This window comes from Phasianus colchicus, chromosome 17 (genome assembly GCF_987193195.1).
Source record: "Phasianus colchicus chromosome 17, bPhaCol1.hap1.1, whole genome shotgun sequence".
NCBI lineage: Eukaryota > Metazoa > Chordata > Aves > Galliformes > Phasianidae > Phasianus > Phasianus colchicus.
In genome coordinates, this window is record NC_143452.1 from 5,024,086 (window position 1) to 5,044,221 (window position 20,136).

The window sequence follows — 20,136 nt, forward strand, 5'->3', positions numbered from 1 at the left end:
CCCAAAGGGCTGTAGAGCTGCTGCACTGATAGCAGAGGGGGCTGCAGCAAACGGAAGGATTTGTAAGCACAGAACGAAGGGCCGAGGCTGGAGAGCTGCCTGCTGAGGTCTCTGCTGGAAGACAGGTTGCAGAAGCCATGCTGGATGAGAAGGATGACATATCAGCCCCATTAGATAGAAGAGAAATTAAAAGGATGGATTGATATCAATTATCAGGAGCAATTTGTTGCTGCACAATTGACATGTTAATCACCTCCTTGCTGCGTTTCAGCATGGCGAGATTTTTTTTGACCAATTTGAAAGGTTTACAGCAACAATATGATGCTGATTTATCTCTCCTTAATAAAAAAGTGATCAACTGAAACCTGCATCCATCATTCTGTTTATCACTCATGGTGATTTATTAACTAATTATACTTACAGTGGGTCTTTTTCTATAAGTATGGATAACGGAGTGATGCAGTGTCAGTGCAAGTCATAAATAATGCCACAGTGCAGTGTGTTTAGTCCTAGCTTTCAGGACCAGCCCATAACAAGATGCCTTGATTAAGGTAAGCAGATGGCGTCATTTGTCTGATTTCAGGGCCAGACATGAAATTGCACACGGAGGAAACAAATCCATTGCTCACGTTTCCAGCACTGGCAAAGCTGTGGTTACAAAGTGCATCGCCACAGTGCTGGCACTGCCAGAGCCCTGCACTGCACGGACTGTGATTTGGGGTCCTTCCCTAAGAGACTCTGCAGAGCCCAATGGCATTTTGGCAGCACAATGTGAGACACAGAGTGCTGCTCAGCTTTAGTGGCATTTTTCCCTTCCTAAAATCAGTTCTGCAGCATTTTGGTCTGAACCAGAACCACTCTCTAAATTTCTCACCTTGGCGTTTGCCCACAGATGCACGTGTGGAGGATAAATCCCATTGTTTTAAAGGGTTTTTTCTTTTTCATCCACCACTGGATGAGGTCCATGACGGACACTCTGGATCTGAGCTCCCTTGGTTTTCAGTCTGGCATAAATATAGATCATAGATCATGTGACTGTTTGGTATTGATTGATCCCTGTAATTAAGAAGCTCATGTAAATGCAGCATCAGTTGGTCATTTCCTATCACCACCAGGCCCTGCTCCCAGCTCTGCCAGCAACAGATTCTGCTCTTGTCTTAATCTCATTCTTTCTATCCTGAAAGGTAGGTGCAGCACATACATTCTTTGGGACAGAGCATCTTATTTTATTTGGACATCTGTGAGATCTCAAACTAAGCCTCTGCTGATGGCTTACTCTATTTTTTCCCTGTGTCTGTGCTGTGAGAACAGCCTCCTTACCTAAGGGAATGCAGGCACAGAGTGGCAGCAGCCTGCAGCACAAAGCAGCGGCACGTCACAGTGCATTGCAGGAGGCCAAACACTCTGTGACTTCATCCTGGAACACGAGTGTGGAGAGGAGGGCACATGGGTGGATGGAGAGTAATCAGTGCATCAGCAGCAGCATCTCTGACCAGGAGAGAGCACTCAAAGCAGCAGTGAATAATGAAGTTATTACACAGGCAGTAGTTTAAAAGCAAGGTGGAAATGATGCAGACTATCCTTGCTTGGAAATGTTGTGGTGTGGCTTATCAGCACCAGCACTGTAGTGCAAGGAGTGTGGCTGCAGGTAAAGCAAAAATCAGAGTTCACCCTGGAGGAGCAAAAAGGGACAGGTTCGTTGTTTATGGGGGAATTAAGCACTTAGGGGCATCATTGACACCAAACAGATTCAAGGGTAGGAGGGGAGAGGTGAGTTGGTTTGCTCTCCTTCTCTAGAGCTTGGAGGGGTGAGCAGGGCAGAGCTGCACAGGCCCCTGGGGTTGGGGGGAAAGTGGTCCCATCTTCCTGTGTCACAGATGTGCTGAGCCAGGACAGCAGCTGTGCTCAGGGTGCAGTGCCAGCTCCATTCCCACACAGGGAGCTTTCAGGAATGTCACCCAGATGGGGTCAGTTCCTGAAGGATGCTGAGATCTGAGTGGCAAATTCTCAGTGTAACATTTGAGGAGTGAGCAAAAGAGAAGAGAGGGAGAGGAGAGGAGAGGAGAGGAGAGGAGAGGAGAGGAGAGGAGAGGAGAGGAGAGGAGAGGAGAGGAGAGGAGAGGAGAGGAGAGGAGAGGAGAGGAGAGGAGAGGAGAGGAGAGGAGAGGAGAGGAGAGGAGAGGAGAGGAGAGGAGAGGAGAGGAGAGGAGAGGAGAGGAGAGGAGAGGAGAGGGAGATGGGACGGGGGCAGGGAGGGGAGAGGGGGAAGGGAAAGGAAGGGGAAGGGGAAGGGGAAGGGGAAGGGGAAGGGGAAGGGGAAGGGGAAGGGGAAGGGGAAGGGGAAGGGGAAGGGGAAGGGGAAGGGGAAGGGGAAGGGGAAGGGGAAGGGGAAGGAAGTTGATTTTCAGAAGCCTCTCAGCTCCTCGATCAGGTCAGGGCTGCGGACCGCCGCTCGCGGGCCGTTCCGTGCGCGGAGCCGCAGTGCCATCTCCTGGGCGGCCGCAGCGCCGCTCCGAGCAAAGGGCTTCGCCGCCAACGGGCCTCGCTTTTGGGATTCCCACCGCTGTGTCCCGAGGGATGACGACATCAGAGATCTGTTTAAAACGAAGGGAATGCGGAATCTCAAGCAGCAGCTCTGAGGCTAGAGAAGGATAGGGGTCAAAGCGCTGCGGGAAAGAAGGTGGAGGTGTAACTGAGGGATTGTGCCCCTCTGGCAGAGCTGAGCTGAGGTGTTGGATTATTTTTTTATCAACCCGTTACAGGTTTTTGCCACGGTATTACTCATGTGTATGGAAAGGGAAGGGAGAGGCTCTGCCTGCACCAGCCCTGTCTGCAGCAGCACGGAGGTGTTGGGTGCTGCACAGTGGTCCTGAGGGACTTTTCTGCCATTGCAGATTTGTTCAAATGCTGCAGGATGATTCCTGCAGTTACAGGCAGAGCAGGCGCTTCCCCGGTGCCCGAAGCCCAAGTGGAAAAAGGAGATGTGTCTGGATGATGGATGGGGCCTCAAAAAATAGTGCAGCCCCTATTGCAACCTGAGGTCCGGACCACAGAGCAGCGTGCAGTCAGCACAGCAGCGTGCCATACCTACAGCAGGCACGGCGATGTGCAGCATAGTTCGTGCAACCTTAGGACGGCAGAAATCGTGTGCAGCAGTGCACGGAGTGTGCGTGCTCTGTGCGGTCGTGCTCTCTGTGCGCAGCAATGCACGCTCCGTGCAGCGGTCCCAGCTCCGTGCACGCAGCAGCACAGCCCGGTGCCCGCAGTCTGGGCGCACACCGCGAGATGGAGCTCGGCGCTGCAGCCGCTTCTCCTCCCGCTCGGGGATGTCTGCCATCCACCGCTCGGTAGGAGCCGAAGACTCGGTTCCCATTCCGTCCCCGTCCCGCGGTTCCCCCAGCCGGGTTTGTACGCTGATCAATCTCCGTCACGATAGGGAAGTCCCCCCCAGTGCCGCTTCCAGCCTCAGTTCTGTCACAGCTTCATCGGCAGGATGAGGTTTCAAACTACAAGAGAGGAGATTTAGACTGGATATAAAGAAAAAGGTTCTTTACAATAAGGATGGTGCACTGGCACAGGTTGCCCAAAGAGGTGGTGGTGCCCCATCCCTGCAGGTACCCAAGGTCAGGCTGGACGGGGCTGTGAGCACTGATGGAGCTGTGGGTGTCCCTGTGCACTGCATTGGGGTTGGACCAGGTGGCCTTTAAGGGGCCTTCCAACTCAAATGATTCTATGATGCAATGAAGTTTTGGAAGGTCTCCAGATCCTGTGGATCTATGAGGTCCATGGTGATTTGAAGGGAAATTCCCTTTGTGGAACCACTGCAGCAGAGCTGACTTTACTAATCTGTTTCAAATATGTGATGAAAATTCAACCTTTTTAAAGCTGAATCTCACACTTCCCTCTTTGTTGGAAGAATTGTGTGGGGAAAATAATCTTGCTGAATACGCTTGGATTGCTGCTGGTGTGGCATTGATATGGTGGAATTCCTGCTGGGGCTGTTATGAAACATCCACGGGGTCTGGAGCAGAGAAATGGCACCTCTCAAATGGATAGGATGAGAGGGAATAGCTTCAAGCTGTGCCAGAAGAGGTTCAGGTTGGGTATTAGGAGATATTTCTTCTCTGAAAGGGTGGTGATGCAGTGGCACAGGCTGCCATGGGGATGTGGCACTGAGGGACGTGGTCAGTGGGCATGGTGGGATGGGCTGGGGTTGGACTTGGTGATCTTCATGGTCTTTCCCAACCTTAATGATTCTATAACTGAAATCCACCATGACTAAACGCTGCAAAATTTATCCAGTGGTGTCTGTAAGAGAGCACTGAAACCCCTGCAGCACTCAGCAACAACAACTGTCACCAGTAACACATAGGGGAGACTGCAGAACAAAGAACTTTTCTCATCAGTTAGCAAAAGCAATGCTAGATGCCTCCTTTATCAATCACATTTGAAGACTAGGAGCCTATGTCATCAAAAAATATGCCCTTTATTTTTATATAGCATCTTTAACACATGCTTAAGGAGAATGATGTTGGTGTCCGGGGCCTGAGGTGATGGGGAGGGTTGTTATAGTTTTGCCCCGAAGGGTTTGAAGCTGAGAAGTCAGGAGTGGAACTATGGTGGGGCTGATTTATGGTGAGGGGAATGGTACAGAGAGATCCTGTGTGTGCAGGAAGCAGGCGATATTAGTGGTGAGTGAACTGCTGGATTAGATGATCTTAGAGGTCTTTTCCAACCTCAGTGTTTCTATGAAAGAGGCTCCATGGGAAAGCCATGGCCTTTGGAGGTGTGTTAGGTCTATGTGCAGATCAGGACAGCCCCTTTTGTGGTGTCCCACCTCTCCCTGCCTGGCCCATCCCCCCACTATGGGCAGGAAGAGCTCTGGGGCTGCGTGTTTGGGTGTGTGGCTGCACTGCTATGGAGCTGTCACCTCCTGCCTCCATGCAGGACACTGGCATTTCATTTGCCACCATCCATTGTCCATATCTCCCTGTGGCTCTGTGGGCTCTGGCTCTTGTAGCTCTGCTCTGCTCAAACAGCGCTGGGACAGATGAGGGCAGTGCCATGTGCTGACCATCATCAGGAGCTGATGGGCTGAGGAGGAGCCCTTCAGTCCTGCTGGAGCCAAGAACAGGACAGCAGATGGTGCATGACCTGACACAGCCCCCTGTGAGCTTCTGTTTGTTATCCTCACAGAAGAGCACTGCCCTGGCAAAAATCCAAGAGTTGGATTCCAAGAAGGTCCTTCTTGTGCAATAACCACTGCACCTACACCACATGTGTTGTTCACATGGTGGCTGCTTGTTGCTGCCACAAGTGTTTTGGGTGCAGGGAGGTCTCCTAGGAAATCAGGCTATAGCTCAGCTTTCAGGGCTGCTGTCCCATCCCATGTTTGTTCAGTACCCAACAAGAGAGAACCAGAACAGCATTACTCCAAACTCAGTAGGAACGAGGATATTTTGCAGTAGAAACTTCTCCAAGCTACTTAGCAACTGATCATCACTAAATCAATCACTGCGCTCGGTAGGAACTTGCAAAGATCATTTTAGAGCCCAAGTGGACAAACGGATCTGTGCAGGTGGAGGATGCCCAGCTCCCTGTTGCCCCAGGGAGTCCACAGGGCAGAGGAATGTGGATAGCAGTCCCTGAGAGGTGGGGGGGATCAGCTCCAGCACCCACACGTGTGGTAGTGGGAAAAGATCACAGTGTGCACTTACATTAATAGCAGTAATGCTGTCATCCTCTGGGTGACGTTTCAAATGCAAGGAGTAAAAAGCTTGATTCCCATTACAGATTACAGAGATGCAGCCGTGCATTGAAAGGTGTTCTGTTGTCTTTGCACACGTGCACATCAAGGTATGTAACCACTGCAGGTATATTTTTAACCAAATGGTGATATCACTCAGTCTTTACATTTTGGTTGGAAGCTTTGTGAGCTCTGCATGCGCCCTTGGAATGGGGTGGGAAGCAGAGATTTGGGCTCCATAGCTGGGGTTGCTGCCCCATCCTGTGCACAGGGCAGCTCCCTGCATGCAGCTGACTACAAATCCTCTACTCGTACATTCAGTGCTCGCAGGAATTAGCCCATTCCATTTATCATGTTTTGACAGCCGGGGCACACAGGCAGGATCTGTGGTCATGGCACAGAGGTGTAACACATCTTTGGGCCATGCTCCCCCACTGCTGTTGAAGCAAGGCAGAGCACTTCAGCTAGAGGCACATTTATTTTCTGCACAAAGAAAACATCTGAGAATGAAACTGATTCAGAAAAAAAAAAAAAAAAAAAAAAAAAAAAAAAGAGAATTGAAACTGTGTAGGCTATTTTCATCCACCAAGATGAATGAAATGTAAAAAGAAATAAATAAATAAAGGTCGCAAGTTCTGAATTCTAAAAATGATTGGGCTGAACGCAAGAAAATCCAAACGTGCTCTCAGCTCCAAGCAAGGGAGATTTCAGCAATGGGATGCCACAAATCTGCTCTGTGGGACTTTGGTGAGCAGACAGGACCTGCAGTGCTGTTCTGCACCTGCTCCTTGATCCTGGCACTCTGCACGCTCAGTGCTGTGCTCTGCACACATCCTGGCTCTCACGAGTCCTGGTGCCTTGTCTGCACCCATGGCAAGAAGGAGCCATTGCAGCCACTGATGGGCACTTGGCGCTCCTCAACTTGGAGCCTCAACTTGGAGAGAGCTGAGCTGGCTGTGAGCTGAGGTCCCTGCAGACAGAGGACTGCTGATAGCTCAGGTCCCAAAGGCTTAGAGCTGAGCTAGAGCTGCTTACCCCTCCACACCATGCTCCTGAGCACATCTGGCACTGTTGCAATCCAGATATTTGCTGCTCCTATCCATCGGGCAGCAGCTTTAGGACCCTTCCAGCACAAATCCAATGCTAATGGCAGTCTGGGGGCCCCAGAGGTCAGGGCACAAGGGCTGCAGGTTTCCAGCCGGCTGCATTTGTATTGGGGCACCTCCAGCTTTTGTTGGTGACTGTGACCGTCACAGTGTAGCCGCAAGGAAGAGGCAGCAGCCTTGAGATGTGGAGCATGGGATGTGGCTGCAGCATGAAGGACAGCATGGTTGGACCATCCCATCGCTTCCACATCATTGTCCTGGTCCACTTCAGCCTCCCAGAGCCACCACCTTCTGCCTCAGTGCAGTTTGTATCACAGGGAAATGATGCACAAAGCGCCATCCAGAAATATCTCCATCCTCTGCACTGCCTGGAAATGGGCTCAGCTCAACAGGAACTGCTCAGGCTCAGGGAAGAACACCAGGCTCTGAAAGCACACCCACAGGGCAAGAAGTCATGTGATTCATTCTGGAGGGAGAATCCTGCCTAAAATAGGAGTATACTAAAAGAAAAAGGGCAAAAACACCTGGATGGATTCAGAAGCCAGCAAATATCCTCCCCTGGCCGAAGCAGAAAACATCTCTGGAAACAGACCTGCCCCTCTGCTCCCCTGCTTGTGACAATTTGGGCTGGTGCTATTCAGCCACATTATATTTAAATTACTGGCCAAGCAATTGCACTGCATGGTCTTAAACAATATGAGCACATCCTGACTGCCCCCAGGGTGCCTGTATCAGCTGCATGCGCTGATGGCACGGCTGCTTCTTGCCCCAGTGACTGCACAGAGGCACCAACAGAGCGGCTGGAGGCATTCTGAAGTTTATTAGCTTTTATAATGGTAGTGAAAATAATTGGATCTCAGGCATGTGGCTGCCATTTGGTACAAAGGAGCACAAAAATGAGGCCAGATGAGGTGCAAATGAGAAGTAACTCCAGAGCTGCTGGTGCAGTTGGAGCAGAGCAGGGTGAGCCCAAGTGCTGCAGGACCTGGGGACATGGTGGGCTTTGGGCAGTGGATGTGGTTGTGCAGGAGGGCGGAAGGGGATGATCCCAAAACACCAGGGCTGAGTGCCCTCTGCATCCTCCTCATCATCAGTCAGCTTAAAGTAAATTAAGAAACAATTCAGACAGCTCCTTACCCGCAGTTCTGTGCCATCTCCATAGCATCAGAGTTCCCTACAGCCATGATGATTTATGTCTGTGGTGTGCTTCTGTATAAGTGGACATATGGACATAGATGACGCAGATCCAAGGCCAGATCTCATGGATGATCCCACTGCTGAGTTGGTCCGTGCCCTTCTGTGATGCTCGCTCTCTGGCTGGCGGTGCTCTGGGTCCAGATGTCAGCATCTGATTTTTTCTGACCTACCAGAGTAATTCCCAGTGGTTTAAGCCTCCCCTGGCATGAAGGTGTGCTCACATAAGGTCTAATCACTGATCTAATTACACTGATTTGCTACTGTGTTAAATCAGAGCAGCTATATCAAGCAGATTGCCTCTGTGTTTCTATTCCTCCTCATCATAAAAATCATAATAAAGAGCACCTTCAGGACATTGGGATTCAAAAAGAAAATTATGTTTATTATTTTAAATCCAGTCTCTATCCGTGGGATGTGGATTTCTGACAGGGGCTGGGAAACCCTTGGTGTCAGCAACAGTTACCTTGCATTTCTCTTATGCAAACCTTTGTAGAACATGCAAATACATATTACTGCTCCAGAAGGGCCTAAGGAGTTTATGAATCTAAAACCTACCACAGGTGACAACTCATTTTAAAAATAATACAAATAAGCAACACCAAATATTAGTCTGATAAAAATCTCATTATTTTTAAAACCAGTCCATGATTATTTTTGTTGGTGATGTGAGGTTTGTTACTGTTTCCTTATAATTAACTTCTTCACCTCTTCCCTGGCACAGTCACTCGGAGGCAGTTGTTTCCACTTGTGGCCATGGAGGATTTCCTGATCACTTTGGGGTTTGGTGGCTGTGTGATGATGTTAGCAATGCAAGCTATTCTAGGAAATGATTGCCTTCCAGCTAAAATCAAGTTAAGTAAACTTTGAAAGAGTGATGTAGACACGTGGAGCTATCTATTTTGATAAAATGTGTGCATTGGGCCAGAATCACTCCAACAGTGGTCCTTAAATTCTGATTTAGAGTCAGTCAAAAGCTGCAATAGCAGCACGCTGGATTGCACAGCAGTTGCAGCCTCGGCCTGACTGCAGGGCAGTGCAAGGCTTCCCCAGCTCCTTTCAGCCCCAGGTGACAGCTTGTAGTCCCCACGTTCCTCTGCAATGTTGCATCAGTAATCCACAGCTGGGCAGCAAACTGGTGCTATTAATCAGGCTAATAATGTTAAACGCCCTGGCTCCTTTAAATCACTCTAGCTGGTGTCCCACACCTGCATTTCTCACCCCATCACCTGTGCTGTTAGGGAGGGTCTGCGAGTAGCAGTTGTGGGGTGAGGAGTTGAAGCACAGTGGGGATTGCAGCTCTAAGGATAAGGGGTAGGCATCCTGTTTGCTGTTGAGATATGGCACAGCAAAACCCTCAGAGCTGCCGTGGGGAGCAGAGGGTGCTGAGATGCTCAAGGACTGGTGGACTATGGCAGTCTTGCCATCCCATCCACTGTCACCATGGAGAAGCAACAATTTGGTGAGTAGTGAGGCTAATAAAGCAACTACAGGGCTGCCTGAGAAAGGGTATCCTTTGGGATTTGAATTCTTTGGGCTAAGCTAGTGGCTGGACTTGTGCTGTCCCAAAGACCATCTTTGGCACAAGCTGTGGGTAAAAGGCCAATTGCACATCAGTGGGTTGCAAATGGCAGGAGGATCCTGGAGCAGGAGGATCACGGATGCAGGGCAGGAGAGTGCAGAAAGGAAATCTGGGTTGGAGAAGTGCATCTGGGCATGAGGAAGGTGAGTCTGTGATCGTATCCACTTCGGTGTCTGTTGCAGGGATCCTTCCAGGAGGCTCTGTGAACTTCCAGCTCTGGAAGCTGGCTGGAGCAAAGCTTTCCAAGGCCACATTTCAAATCACTCCTGGTGCAGCAGAGTGGGCTCTGGGGCACGGCTATGAGCATCAGCACTCCCACTGATTTTTTGGATGGGTTTTGGCTGCTCAGACCTCCTGGAGCTCAGCCCAGCATTCTCCGCGTGGTGTGGCTCCAGAAATGGAAGCACTCCAAGTGAGCAGTTTCTTTCCCGAAATGGGGATTCTTCCATCCTTTGGATGGAAAACACTACAGACAGGGGAAATATTATCTCACTGTACCGTGGTGGAGAACCATTTATTAACTGTGGGTACCAAATTTAGCTGGGAGTAGTTTTAATAGCAGTTGTGATATGAATAGAAGTGTTTGGACTCTTTCCTTGCACTGTCAGGAATCTGCATCACAGCATTGTGCCACTACGTGAGAAACTGCAACAAAAAATAGCTGAGGGAGAAAAAGAAGTGAAACTGGCTAGTCTGAATTCGTGAGAAACTCATTCCAGGGACAGAGATGATATGAAATGGTTCCCTATCTCAGTTACACTTGCAATACAGCACTGAAAAAGAGCCACCCCATTGCCTCCCACACTCACCACGTTATGCCCTGGTGACTTTTGTGGTGTGCTCTGGAGCTGCCAAGAAAAGTGTGGTGAAGAAAGCTGCATATCCAAGGCACTGCTTTGGGCACTTACACCAGGACTGGCTGCAGCAAGGCGCTGCTTATGGGTTTCTCATAGCTTTTATTTGCTGGGAGCAGGGAGGCAAAGGTGGCCTGGAGAAGGAAACCACTGCAAGCTCCTATTTACAGCATTATCTGCTGGTTCTGCTTTGTTTGGCCCCATCTTACATCTTAAACTGTGAATAACTGCTGTGGTTTATTACAGTGGAAAACAGCTTTCAAGATGATTTTGTTTCAAAGCATTCAACAGTATGAGTAGGTATGAATGTTTGGAGCAGGTTACTCTAATGAAGAGTGAGCAGGGAGCCATATATCTGACTGTTCCTATTTCAGACAAGTGTCACTTTGCTCTAGTGACAACAGGCTTACAGGATACACTGAGCTGGAATACAGCACACAGGTTTCTGGCTGTGAAAAATGGTAGGCTAGCAGTGCAAGTGTCCAAACCACAGCTTTTATACAAATGAACTAAGATTTCCACCCCCCTGCCCCCCTCCCCCCCCAAAAAAAACACAACAGACTCTAAATATAGGATTTTAGGGTTTAAATCTCTTTTGTAAATGGTCATTTGTTACCTCTTTGTTGGAATAGTGCAGTTGTTTAATATCCAAAGCCTTTTTAAAATACGTTGTCCCTAAATTATGAGTGCTAGGGAACTTGCTGCTGCCTCTAACAAAAGCTGAGATTCTTATGAAGTAACATCATAGAAAACAGAATAAGCAAACCCTGGTATCTTGGATCTGCTGGAAAAATTGGAAGAGTCGGCAATGTTGTGTGCCTCCTGCTGAACCCTGTGAGAGGGTCAGAGACCTGAGCTATTGTAAGCAAAACATCAATCTAGAGACATATTTCCTTATGAAGTCTGCTTCATTGTACAACTTAAAATGCATTACATAGTAAAGCTGAGTAGAAAAGAGAATAACTGAGTGAATGCCATGCAGTTGGCTTTACGTGATGCCAAAAGCAAGGCAGTGGTGTGGAAAGAGGGCTACGGAGGGCAGAGATTTGGATGCACAGGGTTTGTGTCCTGTGTGGGTCCTATAGGCTCTCATTTATTTTTAACTTCCCCTTTTTTGGTCTGAAACACCACAACCTGAGCTGTTAGGACCTGCTGAAGCATTCCCTCTTGTAGTGGCCAGTGACCTACATGGAGAATCACATTGCTGCTGAATGGTGGCAGCTGTACACATTGCAGCTCCCAGGCCTGGCACCTGTTTTCCCAGATGAGATGCTGGAAAGTGTGGAAGGTAACAGGGCTCAGCCCTTGCTTCCTCCTGTTCTGGCTTGTGCATCACAATCCCATGCTGGCTACAGAGCCCTGAGAAGGCAGGTGTCCTGCTCTTGCTGCAATTCCCAATGGGAATCTGTCCCCATTCCTTACTGCAAGCACAGCACTGTGCACCCTTTGGGGTGACATTTGGCAAAAACAGAACTGGAGGCTGAATCCGCTCTGAAAGCCACAGTGTAGTTGCAAGCTTGGTTTGGCAGGGGGATTTCCTGCACTTGCAGATCCCATCCTCGCACAGGAGATCTGACTGGAGAAAGCTGTGGGATCCCATTCTGATATTGAACCACAGGAGGAAAGCTGCTCACCTTCCTCTGCCAAAATGAGAATCCTGAGCCTAAATACTGCAAGAAGCCCCAAGAGCACGGAATAAATCCAAGCTCACAGTTCACTGGAATTAGGAAGTGGAGAGTTTCCTACAGGTTTTATGTCTGGTATGATTTATTATTTAATTTAAACGCATAATTTCCAACAGTTTCGTTTTGCAAGCAATCACCTAGGCTACGTTAACCTGATAGTGATGTACTGCTGCCCTGGGGTGCCCTGGGAGAGACAGAGCAAGACCACAGCACTCAGAAGTGTGATCTTTCCCTATTTATCTTGATGGGGTGCATACAACCTTGCCAGGGAAGCGGGTTCAAACAACTTAACCGTGTCACTGCCAGATGCTGCTGTTGAAAGGGCTGGTGGTACAGCAGTATGAGCTATATGGGCCGTGTCCTTTCTCCATTCAGAGCCTCCCAGCACCCAGGGGTGCAGGTAGTCTGGCAAGGATTCATGGTTATACCTGCTAAAGACTCCTGGAACATCATAGAGTAGGTTACAGCCAACCCTGCAGGAGAGCAGAGACCACAGCCTTTACTGGGACACGAGCTAGAGACTGGGCAGCTCCCTTTGCATTCAGAGTTCATCTGGCTGGCTGTCAGCAGGGTCTTGCAGAGCACAGTGCTGAGCCTCTTGTGCCAGTTTGGAGGCTCCCTTTTGCACCCAGAAGTGTGCCTGAAAAAGCCCCTGAAGGTGGCAGCTGCTACAAGGCGGAGTGATCCTTCCCTCTGATCACAGTTTGCTGCAGCACGGTGGGTGTTGCAGCAGCTCCTTTTCATGCAAGGCCACCTGAGCAAGGTTTCTTGGGAACCTGAAGATATTTAAGCTCCAACACAAAACTGTTGCTTCTTAAGGCTTTTAGGAATTTCTGATGCCCAAAGCGGGAGGTGTGAGGCTGTTCTCAGGCTGTCACATCATACAATACAGCCCCTACACCTCTGTGCGGCAGCGAGGGCAGGCTCAAACCTTTGACTGTTCTGAAAGCAAAGCCCACTGTCATCTCATTCCTGTGTGCTAAGGACAAATACCTCTTTCAACAGGAGAAACAGCCTTTGCATCACGTTTATATTTAAAAACCTAACAGTGACTAAAGCAGTTTGCATAATAAACACATCTAAATTCAGAAATATTTGCCTGCTCTTGGTAAGAAAGGAAGTCCTCAGATCCTCTTCTGAAGACTGCAAGAAAGTGACAGAGTTTTCCCTTTACGGGATATAAATATGCAGTGCAAATAGGTGGCTGCTGTCTCTGCTTACATGTTGATGCATCTCTTCTGATAGCCTGGCAGCGCTGGATTATTTTAGCGTCAAATCAAAGCTCAGGATGTGTAAAGAAGCTGAGGAAAGGTACAGTCTGTGTTGCAGCACAGGATGGTAGCTGCAAGAAGATTGGAAGCAGTCCTGTGAGACACATACCAGCCACGCATACTAAACCTGCCATTTAGTCCACTGAAAAGGATCTCGGTTCAGCAGGGCTGCTGCAGAACGGAAGCAAATGCCTTCAGATTTAAGTTGGGGCAGGGGATTGTTCATGTAGGAAGGTTTATGATTCATCCTCACGTTAGCTGAAAGAAGATCCAGCTTTTGTTTCCTTTTTACTCTTCGTTTCCTCGTGAGAGAAAAATAAAAGGCCTGCTTACGCTGGAATAAGAATCATGATGGCTGATCCCCTTTTTTAAAGCAGAAAGCTCTCATTTGCAGTGCAGCATCGCTTGTCCTTGACTTTAACATCAGCCCAAATCCATCTGACCTGCATCCCCCTCAGCATCAGCTGTATGTGGATGCAGGGCATGTGTACAGCACTTCGCACAATGCAATCTCTGCAGGGCTACTGCAGCCTCTGCATTCCGGGCTGACACAATCGCACAGACAAACAGCGGAAGGTCGGTCACACGCTTGGGCTCCCTGCAGGACAGATGTGTGCAGCAAGCACGGCTCATTTCCTGCCAAAGGGAACGGGCAGCAGCACCGTTCTGAAATACTGAAAATCAAACTGCGCCTCAGAGCATTTGTGAGGGGTTTGTAGGATTGTGGCTCGGCACAGCTCAGAGCTCCTCCATCACAGAGCCCATGTAAGGGAGCAGCCGGTCAGAGCCCAGCAGCCTGCCCTAAAGGGAGATGAACAACAAGGGGATGGCCCAGCCTGGGCTGCGCTGCACTGACTAGACTGGCAGAAGCACGGTCGTAACACCACAGCAGTGCAGGGGATGTGAGGAGGCCGAATTGACCCCCAGCACCTGCACGGCTCCTGGCGTGCCCCTGCTCCATAGCTCAACCATGTTTGTCCAGGCTGCGAAAGACCTGCTAGGCCCCTAGCCCTCTGGGCTTAGGCCCCAGCGGCACACAAGGAGATCCAGCTGCCTGCCTGTACGGCAGGAGCTCCCGCGAAGTCCCGCAGTGTTTGCGACCACAGTTACAAAGGGCTCTGAGGAGGGGACGCCCCGCCGCCTGGGTGCCGCCATGCTCCCTAACAGGGCGGGGGCGTGGCCTGCGGGTGGGTAGGCGGGGCTCGCCATGCAAATTTAGTCGGTCGCCGGCAGGGTGTGGTGAGGCGCATGCGCACTTCGCGCACAGTGGGGGACGGCTTCTTACACAATGCGCCGGGCTCCTTCCCAGGCGGGGAGGGGAGCGCCGGGGCGGAGTTAAGTATGCAAATGAGGGGTAAGGTCGTTTTGCGCGATTGGAGGACGAGGAGGAAGAGGCGGGACCGCGTGTGTTTTACGAGCGCGCGGGTGGGAGCGGGCCAGTCGGCAGCGTTCGGAGGAGTGGACGGATCGGGGCGTGGCCTGTATGCAAATGAATCGCGACGCCGGGGCGGGGCTTCTATGCAAATACTCCAACTGCCGTTTCCCGGTCGCCCGTCCCAGCGTTCTGCCTAACAGTGCCTTGGCTCCGCCCCGCGGGTAAAAGGCGCCGCGTCTGCGCAGTGCGCCGAAACCAGGACTTAGTGTCTGTTACACAACCGCTGAGGAGCCCGGGGCTGCGCTCTGCGTCGCGTCCCCGCTCCGCGCGTCCCCGGCGGCTTCAGCTCAGTTCTGCTCCGCTCCGCTCTCCTCCCGCTTCGCTCCGCTCCGCTCGGCCTCTCCCGCACCCTCCGGCATGAGCGGGGACCAGCTGCACAACGACTCCCAGGTGAGTCCCGGGGGAGCCCGGCGCGGGGCCCTTCGTCCCTTCCCGTCGCGGTGGGCCCTGAGGAAGCGCTTCGCTTCGCTCCCGCCGGGTTGGGACGGACCGCGGCGCTGCCCCGCACGGCCGGGGGATCGCAGTCGGCCCGGCACGGCCGCCGGGACTCGCTGCCCCCGGTCGGTGCCGCTCGGATGGGGTCGGGGTTTCCCGTGGGGTGGGGGTGGGGGGGTTGCCGGTTCGTTTTGCTTTGCCCCCCCGCCCGGTGGTACGATGGCCTCAGCGCCCCCCTTCCCTCCCCCCCCGTGGCCGCGTTCCGCATCGTGCCGCTGCCTTCTCGTTCGGTATTTAATTTTCCGGGGAGAGAGGAGGGGAAAAAAAAAAAAAAAGGAGCGATAAAAGAAGGGGATCCGGGCCCGCCGCCCCTTCCCCCGAATAGCTCGCTGACCGCACGCGGCCCCCCCTCCGTGTTCGGCGTTTCTCACGGCCTCTCCCTGTCTCCTCTCCCCGCAGATCGAGGCGGATTTCCGAGCCAACGGTGAGTGGGCCCGGCGCGCCCCGCGCCGCGCAGACATGGCGTCCCAGAGACTAAGTCCCGGCTCCGCGCTCACCGGCCCCATTGTTCCCATCGAGCCGCCCCCAGCGCCCCCTTCCCGCCCGCCCCGCGCCCCCCCGACCGCCTCTTCGCACAGAGGGGGCACCGGAGGCCCCCGATCCGCTCCCGTCGGCTCCTCCGGGGTTCCCTTTAGGCCCCGATTCCACGCTGGAAAGTCGCCGTGTCGGCGGTCGGGACTTAGTCTCTGCGCCATTTTCTTTTTCTCCTCTCCTCTCTGTGGCTTTTCTCTCCTTCTCCTCCTCCCCGAGCCGCCGCCGTGCAGCCTTCCGCGGTGGGGGCGGGCGGCGATCCCCGGCCCCAGCCCTCTATTAGCAGAGGGGAAAGCGAAGTTTTTAGCTAAAATAAACCCCGGAGCCGTTTTTATCGCAGCCGGCCTCCCCCCCATCCCCCCCCTCCCTCGTTTCCCCGCTCTGTTCCTTTCAGGGAATCCCTCCCTTCCCCTAAAATGAAAGGTGATTGCAACATGTTGCTCTTTTTCAAAGAATCTGCCGCATCCATTTTAAGATCCCTCGTAGTTTTTTTCCTCCCCGTTTAATTGATGGAAGTTTACCTTCTTGGGTGGGGCTTTTAAATTAAAATTAAAATCCCACGTTAGGGAGAAACAAAACAACAAATGGAAGACAACGCAAGCTGTATAGGCAGTTTTAGAAAGGTAGGCAGCATTGCTTCTAAAAGTTCGCAGCTGTAAGTGTGCATTTTGTTTAGAAACACTGTAGGAGTCCTGATTTTTTTTTAATGAACATGTTCATATATATTAATACATATATGATGCTTCTATTAATATATATTAATTCCCTAGTGAGCCTGATAACAACTGCTTTTTTTGTTCATTTGGTGCTTATTTAGGATGCTAACCTCCTCCCCGTGCTGGTAGGTGACAAATCAAAGGGTTTGAGCCAGGTGGGGGAAGTGGGCCAGGTGTCACCTAGCTGTGTGTTACTGTCACACTGCTGGGGGTGGTAGAGCAGCCCTCAGCACTGGGGTGGCAGAGGACAAAAACAAGCAATTGAAGATATCTTTGCTTTACTCCGTGCTTTCTTATAGTGATTTCTGGATGATGCCCACGTGCCCTGAAAGCTGCTATGTGTAAATATTTACAAACCTACCTTTGTGTGCACCTTTCTTCCTGTCCCTTCATTGGAATGCGGTTGTGTGTGTGCAGTAGGAGCGTGCAGTAGGATTTAAACAGCTTTTGAATTTTATTTAAATGGTGATGCTGAAGCAAAGCTCTGTGAATGATTTTTAGCAGAGAAAAAGACAAAGTGGGTTTTCCAAGAATGGCAGTAGGAACTCCTGAAGCAACTTCAGTATCAGCGTGTATTTGAATGCTTGTAGCATTCTTGTGCTGGGAAATATTTGCCTAAGGATCATGTCTATTTAGGGGAAAGAACTCCCTGGAAAGTTCAGTTATGTGCTGCTTTACGTAGGGGAAATGGTGCATATCGACCCTTTCCAGTGAAGTTCTTCGGGGGGATTTTCTCCCCCATTATCACCATGTACCTTTTATTCTCACAGTGATCTTAGTCATTTGGAACTTAAAACTCCTCCAGTTTTGATTTCTACCGTGTTGTGTGTTGGAAGAATCTGCTGTGCAAATTTAAGGACACCTTGATATAAGAACTGAGTTCTGGTAGCTCAGACACACGCAGTGAATTCCTTCCACTGCATCAGCACTCTTTTCCTCGTATTGTCATTGTTTTTATTGCTGTCATGAAACATCTTTGTGGCTGATTAGAGGCCCCTAAAATCCCAAATCCTCTTCAGTGCTGGGAGGTGCACATAACACTGTTAGTGTTGGTAAGGGAATAATGCTGAATAGTCACTTGTCCTCCCCCGCCTTGTGGCCAGGGCTGATCTTCCTGAAAACCTGTCACCTCTGCTTGCTTGAGGCTTCTTTCCTCTCTGTGTTCCTGTGTTGGAAATTGCCCTGCAGTCTGAGAATAGCACGTCTCGTTTAGGCACAGCGATGGGACTCGAGCTTTTATGTTCTTGTTCTGATCCTATTTAGTGGCAAAGAGCAGAAGTGGGTGGTGGGAATCTCAAGTACATTTCCCAGATATTTAGAATTGGTTTGTACTTTGGTTATTGTCAGACAGCTCTTAGCAGCAGAGGCAAAAGTCTCATCTCAGGCTGCCTTGCCTCTGCGTTTAGGGAGAAGGGAGGTTTTTCTGAGAGCTGACTAATTCTGAATGTTGAATGTAAGCATGGATCTAAAAGCACTAAACATTTTCATTAACAAGAAGTGTTTTGGGTGACTTCTGATTAGTGTATCAGTAACAGGGCAACTTAGGCACTTCAGAGCTTCCTGTTGTTACAAATGTCTCATATTTAGGTCAGTGTCCGTGCTGCTGTGATGGCACAAATTGTTGCAGCTGAAGGAGGGCGGGTGGAGGTGATGTGCTGGCTGATTGAAGGTCTCAGGAGGGTGCTGGCTGCAATGAAGTTCTTGGATTGTGTTGCATTCCAGTTTCATTGACAGAGGGGTAGTATTAGGGATGAGAGAGGATGTCTCTTGTAATATGTGTTCTTGGCTATTTCTTAGCATTGAATAGCCAGATCGCTCTGGCTACTCCAAGCAAGAGTGTCCTGGGCAAGTTCCAACCTGGGTAATTGCATTCCATCTCAATATCCAGATTCTCCCTCCTGTTTAATTTGGCCATAGAAGATATTTTTTTCACCTTAACTGTATTTTCAGCGGTGGAACAATCTGCAAAGAATTTTCCATGTTCAGTCTAAGAGTGGCCGTTTGCAAACCATCCTGAGAACAGTGCTGTGCTGAAGCAGCGAGCTTCTTTTTGCAAGTAACATCCTACGGTCTGAAGCATCAAGCATGCAAGAAGGAATACAGGAATACAGTAGCCTAAAACTGTCATTTCCAAGTACAGCTTGGTCATTGAAAATGACCCCTTCTTCACAGCAGTGAACGTTGAGTCACAACTCTGTACTCGAGTACAAGAAGAAATTGTGGTGTTTTTTTCTCACTTGGCAAGTTGTGTATCACTTCAGATGCAAAACCTGCTTGGAGATTTTTAGTTTTGCTTTTAAGAGCTTTCCTACTGAGTTCAAATATAAGTCTCTTCTCAGGGCAGTGTTGAGACCAAAAGGAATTTATCTTGACTTTCAGTTGTCATATTGTGTTTGTGGTGTGCAGGAGATAAAAATTATTTGTTTACGAAATGATCAAATTCACACCAGAGCTCCTGAATGGCACTAACTGCTGCTGGTGCTGTGACTGTTGGTCTGCAGGCAGAACTTCTGTAGCATCCAGCACTGCTCCAGTAGGAAGTGAAGCCATCACCCTGAGCAGTGTTGTGGTTGTTTTTTTCCTTTTCTGTTGACTTGACCAATGATATTAAGATTGAATTTGTAACCATTAGTGTGTATCGACAGGAATGAAGTGGGAATTTTATTGACCAGCATTATAGAGATGGCTTCTAGAAGTCAGGTGTGCTTGAATGAGAGGCTTGCTTCAATAGCAGTTTGGGGTGTGGGGGGGAGCCTTTCTACTCCAGCTTCTGCACCTTATCAGAAATGGGCAGGTTTCATGTTGAACTGAGCGCTTGGATGGCACCTCTGAATATCAGAGTGAAGGGACAAAAGGGAGGGAATAAGCAAGAAGGGAACTTAATCCAAATAGCAAGGGTGCCAAACAACTGCCTTACAAGCTGTGGAATTTCTGCATGCTGTGTTTCACGTTAAATTCATGTTTCCTTTCTGATGATAGAGCTGGGCACGTAGAAGGTGGGGATGGCTTAAATGCTGACAACCTGAACAGCAGCATAGCAGAGATCCTGGGGATTTTTTCAGTGGCTGTGAAGCTCTGCTGGAGACTTGAATCATCCGTCCTTCTCTGTGTTTCACTGGTGCTTTCTGGATGGCTGAGAGTCTTCTGTGAAGGAGAGCAGGGCTGCTTCAGACAGAGGGCTGGGTGCCCTAGTGCTGCTGCTAGAGCAGCAGAGCAAAACAAACCTCACCAAGTTAGGGAGCTGTGAGATAAGCTCCTGTGCTCTGTCCCTGTTGTACTTCAGGGCAAAAGTGGCTTTTAAGTTCCCTGGGAGCATGATGTCATCGGTGCTTTTAAATGTCAGATGTTTGGCTGGGGATCCAATGTGCAAAGGTAGTTAGTGGTATTTAGAAGCAGATTGATATCTCCACTGTGAATTTCCTTTCCCTTTTTTGTGATGCATGGAAACGTGAATCTTAAGGAATGTAGCCTGTTCCTTCCAACACAAGCTTTGAATCACTCCCTGCCTTCCTTTCCAAAGT

At 50.0% G+C, this 20,136-nt stretch overlaps 1 protein-coding gene and 1 long non-coding RNA gene across 4 annotated transcripts in view; both read left to right on the forward strand.

The window, feature by feature from the left end:
* Positions 1–518: 518 nt before the first annotated feature.
* On the forward strand, positions 519–14,558 carry LOC116235160 (uncharacterized). Of its 3 annotated transcripts, XR_016471946.1 has the most exons (4): positions 519–1,694; positions 5,794–5,856; positions 8,771–9,508; positions 9,811–14,558. It is a non-coding gene; the product is annotated as an uncharacterized LOC116235160 (long non-coding RNA). The 3 variants fall into 3 exon arrangements; XR_004168296.2 differs by having other exon boundaries at positions 8,771–14,558; XR_004168297.2 differs by having other exon boundaries at positions 519–1,648; positions 8,771–14,558.
* Positions 14,559–15,007: 449 nt separating this feature from the next.
* Positions 15,008–20,136, forward strand: part of TOP1 (DNA topoisomerase I) — a 62,417-nt gene continuing 57,288 nt past the window's right edge. Inside the window, exons 1-2 of the mRNA XM_031603146.2 lie at positions 15,008–15,263; positions 15,768–15,792. Of these exons, the coding sequence (XP_031459006.1) occupies positions 15,231–15,263; positions 15,768–15,792 (58 nt within the window). The 5' untranslated portion in view covers positions 15,008–15,230. The remainder of the gene's footprint in view (positions 15,264–15,767; positions 15,793–20,136) is intronic.